General features: G+C 44.0%; 1 protein-coding gene across 3 annotated transcripts in view; it reads left to right on the top strand.

Moving 5' to 3' along the window:
- LOC119656963 (FK506-binding protein 2) overlaps window positions 1–15,028 on the top strand; it is an 88,618-nt gene extending 73,590 nt beyond the window's left edge. For 2 of the 3 annotated variants that reach the window (XM_038063687.1, XM_038063697.1), the window contains exons 3-5: window positions 13,502–13,590; window positions 13,809–14,008; window positions 14,308–15,028. In XM_038063687.1, the coding sequence (XP_037919615.1) occupies window positions 13,502–13,590; window positions 13,809–14,008; window positions 14,308–14,487 (469 nt within the window). In that variant the 3' untranslated portion in view covers window positions 14,488–15,028. The remainder of the gene's footprint in view (window positions 1–13,501; window positions 13,591–13,808; window positions 14,009–14,307) is intronic. The other variant, XM_038063704.1, reaches the window with a different exon arrangement.
- Window positions 15,029–21,816: the final 6,788 nt, after the last annotated feature.

The raw sequence follows: 21,816 nt of genomic DNA, 5'->3' as shown, positions 1-21,816 counted from the left end.
GCAACCAGCTATAAACAAGCCACAAACACATACGTAAATACAATATACAATACACGATAAAGTATCATTGAAATATTATTGGGATCGCCGCCTTCTACGATTGGTTTTGGCACCAAGCTGAAATATTTCTATATCAAACGTGGCCAACTGCGATCCTGACTGAAAAGCCCCAAGCCCCACCCACCGGACGCTATACTTTTTGTCCCGCAAAACGTCAAGGTTTACCTAGGCAGTTTCACCTCCTGTGTATAGTCTTCTTGGGACTAATATTTAGTAAGTATGAATGACAACAGACGACTCTGATGTTAGTAAGAAAATCCTGAAAAAGGGACAAAGTGGTTTTCTAGCAAAACATTCACATGCCTTTCTGAAATATTCCGCGGGGCATAAAAAGGTCGAAGGTCCGCCCACGGAGTCAGTCTAGTTCGTTGCTGCTCCTATACGTTTAGTCCTAAAAATACCCCTATATCGATATCTGTTCAGAAAATGGTATATTCCTTCCGTTTTTAGAAATTGACAGTAAACCCCCCCTAAACGCATCTTAGACTCGTTGCAGTAATATAGACTACGACATAGAGCACGGTACTGCCAGGTTTGGTGAGAGTCCTACTATTACTAACAAACTTATGATAGGTCGAGCGTTTGGGTTTCGACTTGTTAAGGTTTTGTATGAAAAAAAATCGGTTCAATGTCTGTCTGTCCGTCTCTCTGTCACAGCCGATTTACTCAGGAACGGCTGAACCGATTGTTACGAAATTTGGTGAGAACATATATTCTGTGTATCCTTTCTCATGCAGCGATTGGCGCCATTTGGTATTAAGTTTAAAGGGGGGCTCCCCATACATGCGAAATGTGGGTGTACATTTTTTTTTCATAGAGTATGGATTTGTGTCGTGATTTGACGTCGGATACCAGTCGACTCAGCTGAGAATGAATACCTGAGTCAAATCAGAGTAATAATCTCGGGCGAGCGCAATGCTGGCCACATTGCCTCTTATAGGGTACTATAATCCTGTACTATACTGTTATGGCCTTGAATGAAGTGCTCTAACACACTTCAAGACTCTGATTCAATTGGATTGTTGCGCGAACGATTATTATTATTATGGTAATGTGGGATATCAAATGAAAGGGCTCGATTAATACTTTCTGAAACTGATCTCATTTCTGATATTAGATGAAACATAGTGGAGTGAGGGGTCAAATTGTGTGCCTCAAAAAAATGAAACAGATCGCGTTTCCAGAACCTACCCAACTGCAAAATCTGAAAAAACCACAGTGATGTTTCTATACAAAATCTAGGCCTCAAAATACATCCCGTTCTGATATCTGTACAAATAAAGGTAATAATAGTATATTACCATGTTTCAGAAATTTACAAGAGCCCCCCTTAAGATCATCCTACAAGTACAAAATGGCAGCTGTGTAGCTGATAATATAGTACATAATTCTGGAAAGTTTAAACGCAATCCAACTATTATTAACAAAGTTATTGGAAGTCAAATTATTGCAGTTCATGTAAATTTATTGCATTCTGGGAACGTGTATGACGTGGTCACCATATGTATAAAGTAAACTTATATGAAAGGCGGGGTCTTTTTTAATTATTTGGATATCAATATCAATTACTGGAGACAGTTTCAGTTTACCAATTGGTTCGGTCTATCGTGAAGTAGATGCGGACTCAAAACTATAATCCCTTGAACAAAATGCACTTTTTTTTATTCTATTAATTAAAGAACTACTAAATAAAGCCTTGTGTAATCATAATTTCATTACCTAAGGAAGGACTATGATTATGAGCAATCAGCAACACGAAAACTTCGCTTTTAATGAGATGCGGTTGCAAATATTTAAGTTGTGTTGATGAAAATTAAGTGAACCGTCTTATTCGGTTATGCAGGGAAGCCACACATTTGGGAATGCAGAAATTAAAAACAAATGGGTTTTTGGTCTAGTCTGGTCTGCAATACAATTTATTCCTATCCTGTAAAAAACTTTCAGTCCTGAAATAAAAACGTGGATGATGAAACACAACCTAAACTAGGACAAAAATCAGGTCTGGTGAGCAAACCGCTTGGTTAAGCACCTCCCACTTGAGTTTTTCCAGCGTGTCGCGAACGATTTTCGACTTATGCGACGGTACATTGTCGTGGAGCAAAATCACCTTCTTCTGTCTTTCTTGATATTCTGGTTGGTTCTTTGCAATCGCTCGTCTCAAATCTTTCATTTGTTGTTTGTAGCGAACGGCGTTCACAGTTTTACCAGGTTTCAGCAGTTCAAAGTAGATCACACCGGTCTGGTCGCACCACACACCCAGCATGACCTTCCGACCATAACGATTTGGTCGTGTCGTCGATGTTGATGCTTCACCTGGACTCACCCACGATTTATTGCGTTTAGGGTCCTCGAAGGAAATCCACTTTTCGTCATCCGTAATAATACGAGGCTAGCATGTGGTCAACGATATTCTCGGGTGTCAACCGTGCCTCGGCGTCAATTTCCGCCTCCGCTCTGTGCAGCGAATCGCGGGCAGTTAAAAACAACATGTTCCGCATGTTCCGGAATCATCACGCATGTCGGGCAATACGGGGAGTCGTCACGCCCGAAGCGATAAAGGTATGCACGGTACCCTCCGTGTCTGCTTAGGAATTGAGTTAGGTGGTAACTAACCTCATCGTGCCTTCGCTTGATCCATTTAGAGACATCTGGAATAATTCTGTGTGTCCAGCGTCCTTTAGGTGAATCACCCCGCCTTTTTTGCTTCATCTGAAGTGGTACGGTAAGCGCATGACGTACGTAATGTGCTCAATCGGTATGGGACTGCGATTTTTTTTCTGTTTGCTTCCACTTTCAAAGACGATGTCCAGACTGGAGCTGCATAAAACACTCGAGATCAGGAGCCGACGGCTTTGCCTAGGACCACCTATATTTGGTAACATTCTTGCCAACAATGTTGCCACTCCGGAAGCCTTGGTTGCTACATTTTCAAGATCGGACTTGCATTTCACTCTTTGGTCAACTATGACCCCTAGGTATTTAAGTATTGGCTGCGACTGTATTATGTGTTCTCCAATCCTGATCTTTATCGACGTCTACTTCCTTCGTTTTGTAAACAAAACTGCCTCGGTTTTATGCTCCCTGAGTGTCAAACCAGCTTCCTCTAACCAAGACCTGATTTCAAAAATTGCCTCGTTTGTGAGTACCTCGGTCTCATCAATGTCTTGTGTGACGATAGTTACTCCGATATCGTCTGCGAAGCCAATGATTGTCACTCCTTTGGGTGGTTGCAACTTTAAAATTCCGTCATACATTATTATCCACAGGAGAGGACCGAGGACTTATCCTTGTGGAACCCCGCAGATTGTTGTATACGTCTTCGGTCCATCGTCCGAATTGTAACACAATATCCTCTCCCGGAGAAATTCCATGACTATATGCACCAGATATTTAGGAGCGCCCGATTTGGCTAAAGCCGCAATTATTTTGCTCCACTTTGCCGTATTAAAGGCATTCTTCACATCGACAGTAACTACCGCGCTAGATTTATTGGCCTCCATTGCTTTTTCCGCAATTTCCGTCACCGTGCTGATGGCATTGACAGTAGATCTTGCCTTTCGGAATCCGAACTACCTGTCTGAGAGACCACCCTCCCTTTCTGTGATTGGTACAAGCCTATTGAAGATGACCCGTTCGAAAAGTTTGCCGATGTCGTTTAGCAGGCATATAGGTCTATAAGACGAAGGATCACCCAAAGGTTTATTTGGCTTCGGGATTAGCACAAGCTTCTGTTTCCGCCACTCTTCCAAGAAAATCCCATCTATGAGGCACATCGTAAATGTTTCAAAGAACCACCTTGGAGCTGTCTCGACGGCCATTGTCAGTGCTTTATTCGGAATGCCGTCTAAACCTGGGGCTTTATTTTCGGCAATCTTCTTCACGGCTTCCAGGACTTCTTTCGTGGTTACCTCGGGAATTTCACCGCGATCTACCTGAACAGTGGGAAGGTTCGACTCACTTGAAACGTATGTATGTCTGTCTGTCTGTCCGTCACACGCATTTTTCTCAAAGGCGGTTAAAGCGATTGACACCAAATATGGTACAAAGATGGGAACTGTGAACACTCACGCATACAGTGAGTCACATCCTGTTACGTCGAATTTAAGGGGAGTCCCCATACATGAAAAGGGGGGTGTAAAATTTTTTTCATCAAATATAGTCATGTGGGGTATCAAATGAAAGGTATCGGTTAGTACTTTTCAAAGCCGGTCTTAGTTTTGACATTTGTTGGAAAGGTGGGGAGTGCGGGGGGTTGAAAGTGATCATTTCTTTAAAAGGGCCATTCTCAGAAACTACCAAAACGAAAAATCTGAAAAAAATCAGGAGGCTGCTACTATGTGGTGCCTGGACTCCGAAATACCTTCCATACTGATATCAGCTCAAATAAAGTTAATAATAGTATATTACTATAATTTTTAGTAATTCGCTGCAAAACATCCTTACGTTCATCCTAGCACCACGAAATTTTGCAGTCATGTAGGCTAGAATGCAGAGCATGATCTTACCAAGTGGAAATCACACTACTACTAACAAAGTTATAATACATGAAAGTTGTTGCTTCTTTGAAAATTGAAGACTATGAATGTCAATATCACCCGAAAGTGGATACTCTCACATAATATATGGATATATTTCGTGCTACGTACTAAGAAATACGCAAAACCTTTCGTACCTTGAAGCGTCCAGATTCCGGTTTCCCGACTTGTTAAATTGTCGAAAGCACATTTCACATGTTCAAAGTGTTAATGCACGATCGCCATAAACTTCCACAAGTGGACAGTGGCTCTCGGACACTGTTTTGTTTTCCTTGATTGAACATGAAAAGTAATGCATGGTGCATATGCTCGAAATTCGGTATGTACGCCGACATTTTTGACGTGCAATAAAAATTTGCTGGAGGAACTTTTTGGGGAAATGTCAACGCAGTTTAGACACTCGACGAAAACTAAACAAAATGATAGGTATGTGCGACCAACGGCAACATAAAACATAGAACGCCATCTATCGAAAAAAAAACCGGAAATTAATTAGGTGTACACTTGGTATAAATATCTTTTTACATTCAGTTGCATCTTGATGTTGTATTTGTTCTTAAATACGAATGCATATTTCAGAGAGTAACGGAGTGAAGCGACATGTACTCAAAATCAATCAACGTCAAGCAAGATATTTTTATTTTCAAATTTAGCATTCCTGATAAGACTTTACCTCAGATGTTGCACCAGCAATAAATTTCCTATATAATATTCATTGCTGGCTCGAATTCGGAGGGCTGTTTGCTATCGTGGCGCTGTTTCACTTGCTGACTTTCTCAAGGCGTGAACTTCAAGCGTGCTTAGAGATTTTAGTATATTCATTGCTTTAAATGTAGATGTACATATGTACCTCATCGAATTGAACTAAATTCTTAAAATTGTTCCACATTTGTTGTTTCGCTCAATTGTGCAACTTAAAAATTTACCGAATTGTATGCAAGCGAACCCGGCTAGCTGCTGCTGGAGTGGGGTTGATGGTGCACATCCGTGCAATTGATTCCACCGCCACTTTCATTCTCTTCTAGACTGTCTAGTCCACCATTACGAATGTTGACTTGCCTCCAGTGAGAAGTTTCTGCTGGAGATAATGCCGTTGCCAAGCCTGAAAAATTGTTTTCATGTATAATGGATGCTGGTTGAACTAAACATTATTTTGTATGTCATGAATTTATCTAATTTGCGATGTGAAGTTTGGATATACGAAAATATTTCAACACGGATATGCTGATGAAGGATGGAAATATTTAATGTATTGGAAGTGCATGCAGCCTCCGAGGAGCTGTTTTCGATCTGCAGGCAAACCATGACTCGCAGGCTGCATCTGAAATTAATAACCAATTTCGTATCATAAAAACATCTACAGGATATGGTTAAATCAAAAATTGTCCGCATTTCCACATTTTCAAGCGGCTGTTCATGAAAAATTCAATTGAATTGGAAATTATGAATGAGAAGAACTGCATTGTAAGGCTGGAAATCCGCATAAATTTAGTCTGTCTCATTATTTGGTTATGCCATTTCAATACGGTACGGCACTTATTCGCTGACTGATACAGTAGGAGCTGTCGGAGGATTTTTACGTAGCCATCGATAAAATCCGTTGGCCATGATTTTCCATCTGCAGATGCGACTTCCGACTCATGTAGGCATCAACCTTTACACATTTTATTGTTGAATTCATTAATTTTAAGTGTGGTCGAGAGAGAATCCGGTCATCCGGCAGTGGTAGGACGGAGGGATATTTGGTCGGCCTTTAATACGCTCCCAGGGAGTGGCGGCCTACCGAAATCACACTAGAGATGGACAATAGAAATGTCGTTGATGGTTCTCAGGATGTGGTTTTATGTCGAGCCTGATTGTTTTAGGTCGAAGTCGCCTATGACGGAGGGTAGATAGTGTTGACTATCTAAGTGGACGTATCAAGAACAAGACTATGTGGAGCGCCTTTAACGAGGCTCAAGATGTATGCCTGTTCTGTATTTTTATGCTCGGTTTCTCTTTCCTTTTTTTCTGGAACAAAACATCATCGGCGCATCGTGAATATTTTATTTGACGTGTCGGGATACATACATTATGTAGGCACACATTCTAACGAATGGTAGTCACAATACCTGAAATTATGGCACGCGGTAGGGGAGGTTTAAAGTTGTGAGGGTGGCATAGACAACGTTATTTGTCATTGCTTATCCCCGACAGCATATTGCTAGTAATACTGTCCTCTCAACCGCGCATTTCACACGATTCATCATTCTTTAATTTTATTTATGAGATATATATCGTCTTTTAGAAAAACAACAAGTAACATGTATTTTTCGCGAAGCCTTACGTTGTTATATTGCTTGGCAATGTAATGGCGAACGGCGAACGGCGAAGGGAACATAGATCAGGAATATTCAGTCAGTGTTTATTTTGTTCCTTGCGCTCACTTCAGCCTTAAATCTAACCTTCAGAAGGATATATGTGACGGTTAAGTGGGAATGTGGCTGCGTTCAGATGTTGTTAGGGAAGCCATTGCTTATTCTAATATGAAGACTGCCGTATTTGCTTATATTATGTTGGAAGCCGTCATATCGTTGCCACTTTTCTAAATGGGAAATTACTTATTAAATATGCAATACTTTGATAAAATTTCTTGGACCTTGGCAAAATTCTCACAAACTGTTTGGAGTATGTGTCGGTAGGAAGGAACGAAACTAGTGCAAATCAAGTTCCACCAAGAATTCTGAAGTAATACGGAATAAGAATAATAAGTTGAAGATTTCACGAAATTCGCATTTATTTGAATGAGGGTTTAATTATTTTTTCCGAAAAATAGTTTTTTTTTTAATAAAGATTATGAAGATATAATTGGTCCCACAATTAAACATTGGAAAACATTTATTTTTGTGTTATTATTTCCGAGTTATCACAATCTCGGCAGATGCCGGATTTTACTTAATACTAGCACTAAGTGCCAAGCATTTAGGCTCGGACGATCCTACCTACTTAAAAACTAAAGGGGCACTGGTGGTGGTGGCCGGTGGTAGGTCAGTGGGAGAATCCGTCGAGTACTCCCCGCAACATCGAGCACGTATGCAGAATGGTGTACTTCTGCATGGTTTGAACCAGACTGTGCGAAAGTCCCAGGACATCAAGGGAAGCCGTGAGGGATTTAGGTACAATACCTGTAGCTGGCAATATTATGGGAACTACAACCACCCGCTCGAGATGCCAAATTTCTTTGATTTCCCGAGCCAATGGCTCATAGTACACCTTCTTCTCCACGTATTTCCGTTCAATGTTGCTATTATGGGGGATAGCAACATCAATAATATACGCGGAGCGACCCGTCTTGTCAACTAACAGTACGTCAGGCTTGTTGTGTGCGGTATGGCGATCAGTCAGAACTTGCCGGTCCCAATACATGCTGTAAGCAGAACTATCAAGTACTGCTTGCGGCTCATATCGGTAAACCGGACATGTTCCCGTGATCAGCCCATGCTTATATGCAAGGTTTTGATGGATAATCTTACATACAGCATTATGCCTGGTGATGTATTGCACCGGTGCCATAACAGTACAGCCAGAAATGAGATGGTCCAACGTCTCTAACGGCGAACCACACATTCTGCACTGGTCGTTCTCCACCCGTCCTTTCATGATGAGCTTTTTATAAGCTCGGGTGGCGACCACGCCATCCTGAATGGCACACATGAACCCCTCCGTCTCAGCAAAGAGCTCCCCAGCACACAGCCATCTGTTCGACAGGTGCAAATCGACAAATGGCTGCCAAAGACAATTCACGTGTTTACCGTGCATTGCCTTCGACTTCCATTCCTCGATCCGCTCCTGGTCCGACCTCACCCCACTCAGAGGATTGAAAGATCAATCTTTCAAGTTAAGTGGAGTCAGTCCACAGTCTGCCTTACAGACAGCCGCATGTAAGGGACTCACCTGCTCTTTGCTGTAAAAATAAGCGCGCAGCGAGTCGACTTGGCGATGATGTTGTGCCGCCACGTCAACCACGCCCCTACCTCCGATGTCACGAGGCAGGTTCATCCGCTCCACGGCAGACTTTGGATGATGCATTCGAAATTTGGACATAGTTGTCCGTATCCGCCGTTGGACGTTTTCTAGATCGGTCTTCGTCCACGGCAATATTCCGAATGCATAAGCCAGTCAAGGGATAGCGAATACATTCAACGCGCTCATTTTACTCTTCCCCGAGAGATGCGATTTCAGCACCAGCCTTACACGTCGCAGGAATTCGGACAGCAGAGCTTCCTTCAGATCACCAACTCGAGCATGGGTTCCTTGCAGAATTCCTAAGTACTTGTAGAAGTCTGTCTCGGTCATAGCTTCGATGTGGAGGTCACCAATGCTATGTCCGGCATGCGGCTCGTGATGACCTTTGCGGATGGCTTGGTTTCGACATTTGTCTAATCCAAACTCCATCCGAATATCACGGCTGAACATGTCTATTATTCGTAACAGACTTCTAAGATGGTTGTCAGCACCAGGATACAGCTTGATGTCAGCTAGGTACATCAAGTGTGTCAGTTCGCACTTAGCACGTAGGCCATACTTTATTGCAAAACCATGCCCTCTAGCATCATTCAGTAGCCATGAAAGGGGGTTCAGTGCCATACAAAACCAAAGGGGACTCAACGAATCCCCCTGGAAGATGTCCCTCCGTATACGGATGGGCTTTGAGGTATTAGCACCCTCAGATGTACGCACCGATAAGGTGGTATGCCACCCTTTCATGACTGTCGCCAAAAACTTTATTAGTTTCGGATCAATGCGATACAGATGTAGGATGTCGATTAGCCAGGTATGCGGAACGCTATCAAAAGCCTTGGCATAATCGATATAGCAACTGAAGAGGTTTCTTTGGCCTCTAGCTGCTTGTCCTACAACTACCGAGTCGATAATGAGTTGCTCTTTGCAACCCCTTGACCCAACTCGGCAGCCCTTCTGCTTCTCGGACAGAATGTTGTTGGTCTCGAGGTGCGCATTGATCCTTCCACTAATAATGGACGTGATGAATTTGTAGAGGGTTGGTAAGCAAGTGATCGGTCTTGTGTCTGCGGGGTCCTGCACCGTGTCCTTCTTAGGGATAAGGTAGGTAATCCCCGCAGTGAGGAAAGGTGGAAATTCCTCCGGCCGACTCATGACCTCATTTATACTGCGTGCCAACCGACTGTGTACGTTGGTAAATTTCTTATACCAGAAACTCTGCACCCGATTCAGACCTGGGCCCCTCCAGTTCTTCGGTAACATCCGCAAAATTCATGCCAGGTGTATTGGCATGGCGGGTGCCTTCGGCGGTAATCCACTCAGCATGCTGGGCAGGTAACCCCCAAAGTCCACCCCAATACTCTTTCGCTTTCGTCACCGAGAACTGTATTGTCTGGGCGCTCTGTTGGGATTCGTTGAGAGATCTGAAAAAGCTCCGCTGGTTCCTCGCGTATGTTGCATTCTGGACACGTCTGAAATAACTTTGGCCATATCGTCGTAATCGACTGCATATGACAGAAAGTTTCTGTTTTAGTGTGTCCAGAATTTCAACTACGGGTGTCTCACAGGGGATGGCATAGCTCCGGTAAACCCTCTGCACTTTATTTCTCACTCGTCGGCTGGCATTGCCAGTGCTGATCTGAATCAGTCTAGCAATGTCCTGCCTTAGTGAGTCCCGCCGATGTTCCAGACGAATTTTCCATGGTGGATCCCTTTGTCACTCAAACCAATAACACGAAAGCGAATATTCTGACCGTGCCATCTGATAGCCGCAACTGCACCACAATACACAAGTGATTGTAGTTGCAGCAGGGACATATCAGTGCACAGTCGAGATGCAATCTCATCATTGATTTGAGATAGAATTCCCGGAGTTGCTGGAGATGCATAGAGTCTGGGAATACCTGGTCTATGCAAAGGATCCATATCCGAGAATTCTATACACGCTCTTTGGAATTCGTCCCGAACCTCAGCGGAAACCTCAGCTGGACGGTGGAGAAGAGTGCTTCGGCGAGTACACGCCATCACCGAAGCACCAGATACCATCATTGCTGCAGCCACTTTCGCCAGCGGAATCGTCTCCACCATCGCCACAGAGTTCGAAGCCGCCGCCGTCAAGACCAGCGTCACCGCCGTAGCCGCCGCCACAACCATCAACAAAACAGACACCGCCGCGTTATTATTATTCATAATTTCATTAAATTTTTTTTTGTTTTAAAAAAAGGTGGTAAGAATAAAAACAAAATCGCCGTAAGAGACGGCGTCGAGGAGTTTGCATCGGCATCTTTTCGCTTGCTCTCCGCTCTTTAAGCGAGCTTTTTGCTTTAGGGTGCGTCGTTGGTGTCGCTTTCTTTTTTCGCTCGTGCGTGCATTTGTGGGTTCGGCCTGCCGTGTCGACTAGATCAGTTTCACCGCATCTTCGCTTTAACAGTCGCGTCGAAAAGAAGTTTTCTTTTTATTAGTCAAGATGTCGATCGACAACAAAGACGCGGCAGGCCCATCGGACCCGCAAGTGACCGCCCTCGCCGTGCGTGTCCCTCCGTTTTGGCGGCGGAACCCTGAACTGTGGTTCGTGCATTTGGAAGCACAGTTCCAGATGTCCGGGATCACAGTGGTCCCGACCCGTTTTAATCACGCGGTGGTCGGCCTGGACGAGGAGTCCATCGTGCTCGTGTCTGACGTAGTGAAATCGGCTTCATATTCACTGCTCAAGACTGAATTAATCAGGCGCCTGTCAGTAAGTGAGTCAGCAAAACTGAATCACTTGCTGGCAGGCCTAACGTTGGGAGATCGGACTCCCAGCCAATTGCTGCGCGAAATGAAGCAATTGGGTGGGAGTAAGATCGACGATGAGTTGATGAAGTCTCTTTGGCTGCGTCGGCTCCCGGAAGGCACCCTGGCACGCGCGTGTGTCTCAGGTTCCTTGGAGGCACTGACAGCTGCGGCCGACAAAGTGCACGAGGTGCACGTACGCCCGACCATAGCGGCCGTTCAACACCCATCGGACGAGGTGGGCGACTTAAGGCGCGAAATAGCCGCCTTAACAGCCAGTGTGGCTGAGATGCGAGCGACGCTGGACGCTCAGCGTTCGGGCGCCAGATCACGAACTCACTCGCGGTCTGCCACCCGAAAAGGGCGATCAGGTAGCAGGTCGTCAAGACAGTCCACGGACCGAGGGATTTGCTGGTACCACCGCAGATTCGGCGATAAAGCCACCAAGTGTACAATGCCTTGTAAATTCACGCCTGCCGCAAAAAACTAGGTCCGCGGGGGGTCCTGGCGACGGCTACCCAGAACGCAGCGCCACGTCGCCTAACAATTTACGACCCTCTCAGCAGGCGCAACCACCTCATCGATGCTGGTGCGGAGGTTTCAGTTCTTCCCGTACCTCGGCAACATCAACTTTTTCCACAACCGCTCAAACTGGCGGCAGCAAATTCCTCTCGCATAAACACATACGGGTATAGGCAAGTGGACATGAGTCTTGGCTTGCGTAGGACGTTTTCGTGGCGTTTCATCCTGGCGGATGTCAGCTTCCCCATACTAGGCGCAGACTTCCTGTGTCACTATGGATTGCTGGTAAACTTGCAAAACAAGTCTCTTATAGATTCCACGACCAACCTTAATTCGTCGGGACAAATGGTATCTCACCCAGGCAGTAATCTTTCCGTTCTTTTAGAAGACATTACCGACTCTCGTGTTCGGGTACTTCTCCAAAAGTTCAGCCAGATTACTACCGAGTGTAGTCTCTCCAAACCAGTGAAGCACAATGTGCAGCCACACATTATCACTACTGGTTCCCCGATGTTCTCAAAGGTGCGTCTTCTACCATCCCAGAAACTGGCTATTGCACGGAAAGAGTTTGAACAACTCGTTCAACAGGGTATCTGCAGGCCCTCAAACAGCTGTTGGTCTTCCCCACTGCATATGGTCCCTAAGCCAAACGGCGAATGGCGCCCATGTGGGGATTACAGAAGGCTGTTCCTGACCGATATCCAATTCCACTCATCCACGACTTTGCGCATCACCTCGCGAATTGCCGCATCTTTTCGACCTTGGACTTAACCAAGGCTTACCACCAACTCCCAGTAGCTCCTGAAGACATTCCAAAGACGACAATATGTACACTCTTTGGACTCATCGAGTTCACCCGAATGACTTTCGGATTGTCCAATGCGGCGCAAACCTCTCAAAGGTTCATTCACTCAGTCCTGCAAAACCTCGATTTCTGTTTCGTGTTTTTGGATGATGTTTTGGTCGCTTCTTCCACTGAGTCTGAGCACTTAGCCCATCTCGAGTGCATTTTTCAACGTCTCCTTGAGGCCAGTTTAGTCCTAAACGTTGAGAAATGCAAATTTCTTCAAAAACAGGTGAGATTCCTCGGCCACTTCATTTCCTCTGAAGGAATACAGCCCGACGCAGACAAGGTGCAAGCGATAACGAGCTTCCCGCGTCCAAAGACAGCGAAGGAGTTGAGGAGCTTCTTCGGCATGCTGAACTTCTACCGTCGTTTCCTGCCCAAGGCCGCCCATCACCAGTCCATTTTGAACGCGTACTTGTCTGGCCCCAAAACTAAGGACACACGAGAGATCGTGTGGTCTGAAGAGGCTGTCCGCGCGTTTGACAAATCCCGTCAACAACTGGCCGACGCTACACTCTTGGCATTCCCTCTGCAAGATGCACCCCTAGCCTATTTCGAATTATAAAAGAATACAAGCTCCTAAAAATTAATTGCCCCAAATCAGTTGATTTTCACCATCGTTTCCCGAAATGATTTCCACCTCTGTTTCTATGTACACGTAGTTTCGTCCGTGATGAGATTTGTCTAGTTGTGAGGTGGACAATTATGAAACACTCCAACTTCGTGCAAACCACTTTAATAACAAGCATCCTTTTAATCGTTTCAGTCTGGATCGGGATCAACCATTCACATTCAAACTTGGAGCTGGACAAGTCATTAAAGGCTGGGACCAAGGACTTGTAGACATGTGTGTCGGTAAGTGAAGTACTACTAGACTAGCAAAAAGTTTTCCTTTTCTGTGGACAGTTAAATTTAAAAACGTAGAGCACACTCCACATCCAACTATTTTTTAAGTGAATTCCGATACAGTGAATTTGCATAGATAGATGTGAAATCAGGAAAGAAGAGGAAACATTAAGAAGATTGAAGTTGAATGAAATTTGTTAAAAACGAACTGGATTATTTCATTGCAGGAGAAAAACGTAAACTTACAATCCCACCGGAACTCGGATATGGTGATCGTGGAGCCGGAAACGTAATCCCCGGAGGTGCAACCCTCCATTTCGACGTTGAACTCATCAACATTGGGGATGCTCCTCCAACAACAAATGTGTTCAAGGAAATTGACGAAAATCAAGATAAGCAGCTCAGTCGCGAAGAGGTAAACCAATATGTATGGATCAAGTTTTTCACTTTTTCCTATGATTGTCAAAGCCATTGAGGTCTTGGGATATTCGTATCAATAATGAACAGTGCATGGTCAAAGGTGGTAGCCAGTGACTAACAGTTTTCCTGTGCATGTGGTCCAGACTATACTGCATAAAGATATATCCTTGATAATCAAGTTCAAGTTACAAACTTTTACCCAGTTCCTAGTTTAGGATTCTCAAGCGTTTGTCATTTTGTAATTCATTAAGTTTTCAATTCGGATATGGAAAATACAAGTTTTCTAATAGATATTTCTGATTTCAGGTCAGTGAATATCTGAAAAAGCAAATGACTGCTGTTGAAGGACAAGATTCGGACGAATTGAAGAACATGCTGAAAGAACACGACAAGTTGGTGGAGGAGATTTTCCAACATGAAGACAAGGACAAGAATGGATACATTTCACATGATGAGTTCTCCGGACCTAAACATGACGAACTGTAGATGGAAAGTCACCATCTTCCTGTAGACTTAGACGTTTTTTTATTATTATTATATAAAGTACGGATTTTTATTTTTGCTTTAAAACCATTTACATTTACAAATATATTCGTCTTCTGTTAAATAAGGAACACAAAATTTTCATTTTTTGAACACATTTTTCGAAAGAAAAAATGTCTGCACGGTTTTATAACAGAATTCTAGTTGAGCGCTACCGTGACCTTCTCGTTTTGCTTAACCAACTCTTTTACCAAGGAATTTTCTTAGTTTCCGCCTTTAAGTTGACGTCCCTTTGGTGTTTTGTTTGCTTTGATATTTTCCGGAAAATTACAGTTAAGTTATCGTTGTTATGGAGAACATAACAATACAACACAAATTCGTAGGCTAATCACATTTGTAAGGCGAAAAAGAGACATATCACTAATGCATTTCACACGAAGAAAACTGAAGCTAGATTGTTACAGAGGACGGAAGAAGTAGGTTAAAGAATTTTTATACATGCTATTGTACACATGAACTTAATAAACGGTTGTCATAGTTAGAATTGTTTTCAACAAGGTGTGAATTGTTTGCGGTAAAATTGATTTATCTTCCAAAGATTCTACTGAGGTGGCGATTCTGGTTCATTTTGGGACATTTAAAAATGGGTCTTCGAGATTTCCTTAATAACTCGAATATAATAGCGGCTCTGAAGAAGTGTGAGAACTTCTGACTGGAAGTCATGGCTTGAATTGTCGAAAGTTTTCATCTTTCATCAAAAGAATCAAACTACGGTCGCCAGTCAGATGTTGAACTGTGAGCAGTGTTCTTCTTCTTTTTCTTCAGCCTTTGTCCCGTTCACAAGCGGGGTCGGCTCGTCGTGATCGGCTTCGCCATTTGGCTCTATCGAATGCCTGATCTGGGTGCAATCTCGAGGCTTTCAAATCCCCATCCAGCGTATCAAGCCACCGTTGCTTAGGTCTGTCTTTTGGTCGTTTACCATCGACTTCGATGTTCAGAACAATCTTGGCAAGTGAATTCTCGTTTGCACGAATTGCGTGACCATACCATCGAAGACGCCTCTCTCGCAACTTTTCCACGATCGGTGCAACCCCATAACGATCGCGGATATCCTCATTTCGGATGTGATCTAAACGTGTGACGCCACTAGTCCAACGTAGCATCTTCGTCTCCATTACCGCAAGACGCCGTTCAGTGTCTTTTATGGTCGGCCAACACTCAGAACCATAGAGAGCGACTGGACGGACGACATTGCGGTAAATTTTAGATTTGAGACGTTCGTTGATACGTCGATCACAAGGGACACCAGTTGTGGAACGAACGCCACTTCATCCAGGTTGCGTTAATGCGTGAAGCAATTTCATAACGCAGTTCTCCATTGGCTGATAGCGTTGACCCGAGGTATTTAAATCGCTCAGTTCTGGGCAGATCACTGCCGCTGACAGTGATTGTGCCTGTTTCATGGGGATCGTTCGTCAAAAATTCAGTTTAGTTTAAATTCAATCTGAGACCGTGTTGCATGAGGCGATCATTCCATTTTTGAACAAGTTGCTCGAGATCATTTTTACTATCAGATGCTAGGAAAACATCATCTGCATAAAGCAGTGTGTAGGGCGCTGAACGTTGGATATCCCGTGTGACGGTGTCCATAACAAGGACAAAGAGGAGTGGTGAGAGGGCGCTTCCTTGATGAACACCAACAGAGACACGAAGCGGTTTTGATACACCCGCCATACTTAGAACTTTACTTTTCGGATCATGGTAGAGCAATTGAACCCAGCGCACGAGTTCTTCTGGCACGAAGTGTTGTCGTAAAGCATACCAAATGAGTTCGTATGGTACACGGTCAAACGCTTTCTCTAGATCCAGAAAGGCAATGTAAAGAGGGCGATGCTTCTCACGGTGTTTCTCCATGCGTAACCGCGCAGCGTGTATTGCGTCAGTAGTTCCGCAGTTCTTGACAAATCAGGCTTGATTCACGGTTATTTCAACGATTTCGCGAATACGGTTGTCAAGAATGCGTTCAAAAATCTTCATGGTACGGGAAAGTAACCGGATCGGACGGTAATTTGAACATTCTGCTGGACTACCTTTCTTTTTCCATATTGGAACAGTGGTACTTTCTTGCCAGTCAGATGGTGTTCTTCCTTCCTGAATAACCCGGTTAAAGAATTCACTGAGCCACAGTGTTGGGTCGCAGCTCTTCGCTTTCCAGAGTTCAGATGCGATGTCGTCAGGTCCTGTTGCTTTCTCCGATTTCATTTGTTTTATTGCCTCCTCGACTTCAATTGCGCTGACTGGTGGAACTGCTCCAAATGTCGGCAATGATTGTGGGAGTGGAGGATGAGGAAATTCTTCAGTTGAAATCTGCTCGAAGTATTCTCGCCATCTATCCGTTGCGGCTCGACGGTTGGTAAGCAAAGTACCGTTCTTGTCATTAACACAACAGAAGTGTTCGATATCCTGTGTACGTTCGTTACGGCTTTTAGCAAGTCGATACAGATCTCTCTCACCATCTCGAGTGTCCAGTTTATCGTAAAGATTTTTGAAATGGTTCGCTCGGGTGACAGCGACCGCTTTCTTTGCTTCCCGGTTGGCATTCTTATAAATTTGCCAATTAGCAGGCGTTTTATCGTCGAGAAATTTGTGGTAGAGGCGTTTCTTTTCACGGACCTTCATTTCAACATCATCATTCCAAAGCCAAGTATCTCGGTTGATGTACCGCTTACCAGGCTTGGTGACCCCGAGGATTGCAGAGGCCGCTTTGTGGATCGTGTCTTTCATTTGAGCAGTGTTGAACAAGAAAAATCATTTTGACTTTTTTCTACGTGAATACTAGCATTATCTGGTTGAAAGATGAATTCTAAACCATTATTTTATTTTAAATAATTGACTAAATCATCTTCCAAGAGTTTACACTTTTGAGGCAACGTACTTTGTACTATCTTCAGTAAAACAAAAATAAAATGCTGAGATCAGGGAAAGAGATAAATGAAGTATAATTGGAGTTATTCCATTATGATAAATTCTAGCTGATTTCTCTTGGTGACAGGTCCCGCGACAAGCCGACCAAGAAAGTGCATCCAATGTCGTTAGAAGCATCGGATCGAGAGCCGACCCCGCTTGTGAACGGGACAAAGGCTGCAGAAAAAGAAGAGTTAATTTTATTTAAAATAGAACGCACTTGCGGTTTGTCATAATGAGAAGAAGCTCTCCATATCATAACAGACCACCTTCGAAGCTGCGGCATAGTTTTGGGAGGTCGTTTATACGAAGATCTCACTAGTAGCGGCTAAGACCGTTGGGAACGTCTCAAATGAAAGTTTTCTCATACGAAAAAATTGTTTTGTCCCGTTCAGAAGCGGGGTCGGCTAGTTTTGATCGTTTGCACCGTTTTGCTCTGTCAAAAGCCTCATCTGGATGCAGTTGCGAGGTTTTAAAATCACCATCCAGTGTATCACGCCATCGTTGTTTCGGCCGGCCTTTTAATTTTTTCCCATCGATTACCATGTTTAGACCAATCTTGGCAAGTGATTTCTCGTTAGCGCGAATTACATAACCATACCATCGAAAACACCCCTACAGCAGTTTTTTCACAGCTCGGATGTGATTAAAACGTGTCCACTAGTCCAACGCAACATCTTCGTCTCCATTACTGCAAGACACTCAGAACCATAGTGAGCGGCAGGACAATTCGGCAAATTATAGATTATATTATATTATAATTATAGACGTTGGTCGATACGTCGATCACAAAGAACACCAGTTATGGAACATCATTTCATCCAGGTTGCATTAATGCGTGAAGCAATTTCATAATGCAGTTCTCCATTAGCTGATGGTATTGACCCGAGATATTTAAGTCGCTCAGTTCCGGACAGATATGCCCCGTTGCCAGTCACCATGCATTGATTTGTTGTCAAACTGCTTGAGCATAAATTGATAGAACGTTTGGTGTAGTTGGTCTCCTTCATATTTGACCAGTTCGGCTATAATTATTTTTATCTCGATGAATTGTCCGAACTGCTTGTCCCATGCTTGGTGGTGGCAGCATTTGTCTATCGTCTTCAGTTAGCGAAACCTCCAACTCGCCAATATTTTGGTTGTTGAGCAGTTTGTAAAACTTCCGCGCTTCGTATGGCTGAATTGAATTTATCGAGTTCAATGATGCTTCCTTTTTCTGTCTGTGAAGTCGCCTCTCCACTCGACAAAGTTCGTGATAGTTTTCTGCGCGTGCCCCCGTTCTGTTACTAGCTTACATTCATCGTCGAACTAGTTGTTTCAACTTTTTTACGATTGGGACAAAGTATGTTTGTGGCGGTATCATAACGATGATAACGTTCTTCAAGTGGTTGTGAAGATCATTTGTCGATGCTTCATCTCCCCGACTTCTCTTAGCTACGGTTTCCGCCTTGACTTCAATGTACACTCTCACCTGATTGTCAGCGGGGATTCGAGGTCGTGTTGTTATTTGAGCTCGAAGTACCATGACAACGAGATAATGATCCGTGTCTATGTTGCCCCCCTATATGTTCTGACTTTCATTAAAGCTGACAGAAGGTGGCATCCAATCCAAGTGGTCCCGCCTGGAGAGGCGGGAGTTTATGGACTGCTTTACCTGCAAACCAGGTACTACCAACAACCACTGCAAAATCTCCAAGTATGATTTTGATATCATACCTGGGACAGGTTTCGAGGGTTCTTTCTACTATTTCGTGAAAGGTGTTATTCTCGAACCCTGCAGTCTTCTCAGTAAGGGAGTGAACGTTTATGAGGCTTATATTTCGAAATTTATGTTTTCAAAGCCGATAAAAGCAGGTTTCATTTTCTGGCTGGCTGAGAAACCTACTCGGAGCACATAGTTTACTAAATGCCTGCTATAATGTATGGTTTCTCCAGGCAACCCGTCCCTGTCAAGCGCATTTTTTTAACCCTGTTACATCAGCTTTATATTGGAACAGTGTATCGGGTAGCTGCTTGGCGGCTTCTTTTTGTACAGGGAATGCACGTTCCATGAAAAAATCATTTGTCCATTTTCGTTGCTGGGTTCATTGTTGTATAGTCAATCCAGTCCATTCATAGTTCCATAAGTTTGGTTTTCCATGTTGGGTTGTAAGTCCTACCTAACCTGGGTGATCAATTGGTACAATTTGTGCCGTTTTGAGATACGGGAGACTCGCTTTCATCCTTCTCTGTTTGTAATTTTTTATTTAAAAAAAAAAAGTCCAGTGATCATGGCGTAGAGATAGGATTTGGTAGTAGAACTGTTGGTGATGGTTCAGTAGGCGATTCCCAGGTTTCATCCTCCATCGTGTGTACCATCCAGGTATCCCCCTGGGAACTATACTACCCTTGGAACGTTCGTCATTAGAAGGCGAAGGCAGTAAGTCGTTAATTCATTTTAAAGTATTGTAAAATTTGCCGTTTCAGCGATCCCTTCTCACTCGGTTGATACATGGCGCTTCAATAGTCATAGATTAAAGAATTTGTTTTGATATGAAACCAGCACAGTTATTCATTACTCGAATTAAGATAGATGACTTATTTCTGGATTGGTTATTAATAATAATAACCACCAAATCCCCTACTTCCCGATGCTTTTTCGTTCGTATTTGTTTCGAATACTGTGAATGTGTGGCTCTTACATCCTCTACCATTCCGTTTCATGGATCGCCAGGATATTATCCTTATCGGTTTTTTCTAACGATTCAATAAACCTTTCAAATTGCGAAAAAGAAACCATTTTCCTCTGCTGGAGTTCTTGCCGGTTCTGTAGGTGTTTTCATTTTTAGTGGGGGCGAGCGATTAGGCCATCACCCAATTGCCTGCCTGGAACGCCTCCTTTTTACTGGTAGAATTCCCATTAAAACAAATATGGTTACAGGGCTCTTTCTCTGTAACTTCTTATATTGATATACAAGTATATATGGAATAGATATTGTCATCATTCCATGAGTTATTTATTGCTGAACCTGCAGTTATTGCAGATTTTCTAGGGATTCGATTTTCATCTGCTACTTGTAGTCCAGCCTAAAATTAATAGACAGATCTTCAGTACAAGATTAGTTGTAGCTTATAGAATTAAAACAAAAGTTATAAGCGGGCCAAATCCTCCTTGGCTTTTCACAGCCATCTAAGACCCTTGACAGTCGCCAGCGAGACGCCAAGTGTATTCACCGAAGGACTGCCAAAAGCAGAGCCCCGCTTGGCCAATCCGTCAGCCCGCTCATTCCCTCCATGTTTCTATGGCCGGGAACCCAGTGGAGGGTGACCTTGAGCGTAGCCCCCAGACTGTCCAACGCATTTCTGCTCCACCAGCCTGGATGATGATGTCGCTAAGTATAAAGCCTTAATGGCCGCTTGACTGTCGGTTAGAATGGCTATGTTACGCTTGGGGCTCGAAACACGCCCTAGTCATCGACAGACGGCCAGTATCGCCAGTACTTTCGCCTGGAATACACTGGCGAAACCTGGGAGACCATACGACTCGGATACACTGTGTGTATTCGAGAAAACTTCGACTCCACAGACCATTTTTGATCCATCGGTGATGCATACTGTATGATAAACTTGCAACCCGCCGCCGGCCTTCCAAACTACCCTGGGTAGAAAATCCACAGTTAAATTTTTCTTTGGGCCGTCGATCCTTATCTCCTCCAATAGATCGTGGGCGGCGTTGATTGGACCCGGGTCGTCGTCCGGTTTTTCAGAGCGGAAAACTTTCCCCTTTGCGTTCCTGACTCCGAACCGTACTTTATAGTCCTCCAGGCACTCTCCGTTTATACGGAGCAGAAAAAATTGATAGCTACCCAATCGTCCATGGAAATCCTGCGGTATTGAAAGCGCCAGCAACACAGGTGACTGTTGTTTTTTTGCTTTTCTGTTTGGCGTCCGACCTCTTGTCCACTCTGCTGCGCTTGTATTTTCGTTCGACCTCGTCTTAAGATCGATTGCGTTTGAGAGCGGTGCACTTCGCCTTCTACTCGTCGGCTAAGTGTTTGCTGTTATATTCCTCAACAATCGACTGGTATTTAGCGAGCCTCTTTTCATCCCGCTCGTCGACAGTTCCGGCCTCTTTATTCTTAGCAATCTTGCTGAGAATATGTATGGCTGGTACTGGCTCTTCAGCAGGACATCAGTGGACTTTCGTTTCTTAGTCGATTTCCAGTGACCGATGTTATTGTCGGTCTTTACTTTTGAGGGATCCCCCGACGTCGAGGATTTCAGGTTGAAAGTACTTTGTCTGGTACTCGCCACACCCAGCTTCACAGTAGTGGATTCCAGGTTGGAAATTTCTAGTCCATCTGCCGCCTCATTCCGGAGGGTCCCTGT

Source organism: Hermetia illucens, chromosome 1 (assembly GCF_905115235.1).
Source record: "Hermetia illucens chromosome 1, iHerIll2.2.curated.20191125, whole genome shotgun sequence".
NCBI lineage: Eukaryota > Metazoa > Arthropoda > Insecta > Diptera > Stratiomyidae > Hermetia > Hermetia illucens.
The sequence above is the reverse complement of the archived record's forward strand: the minus strand, read 5'-3'. Positions and strand labels throughout refer to the sequence as shown.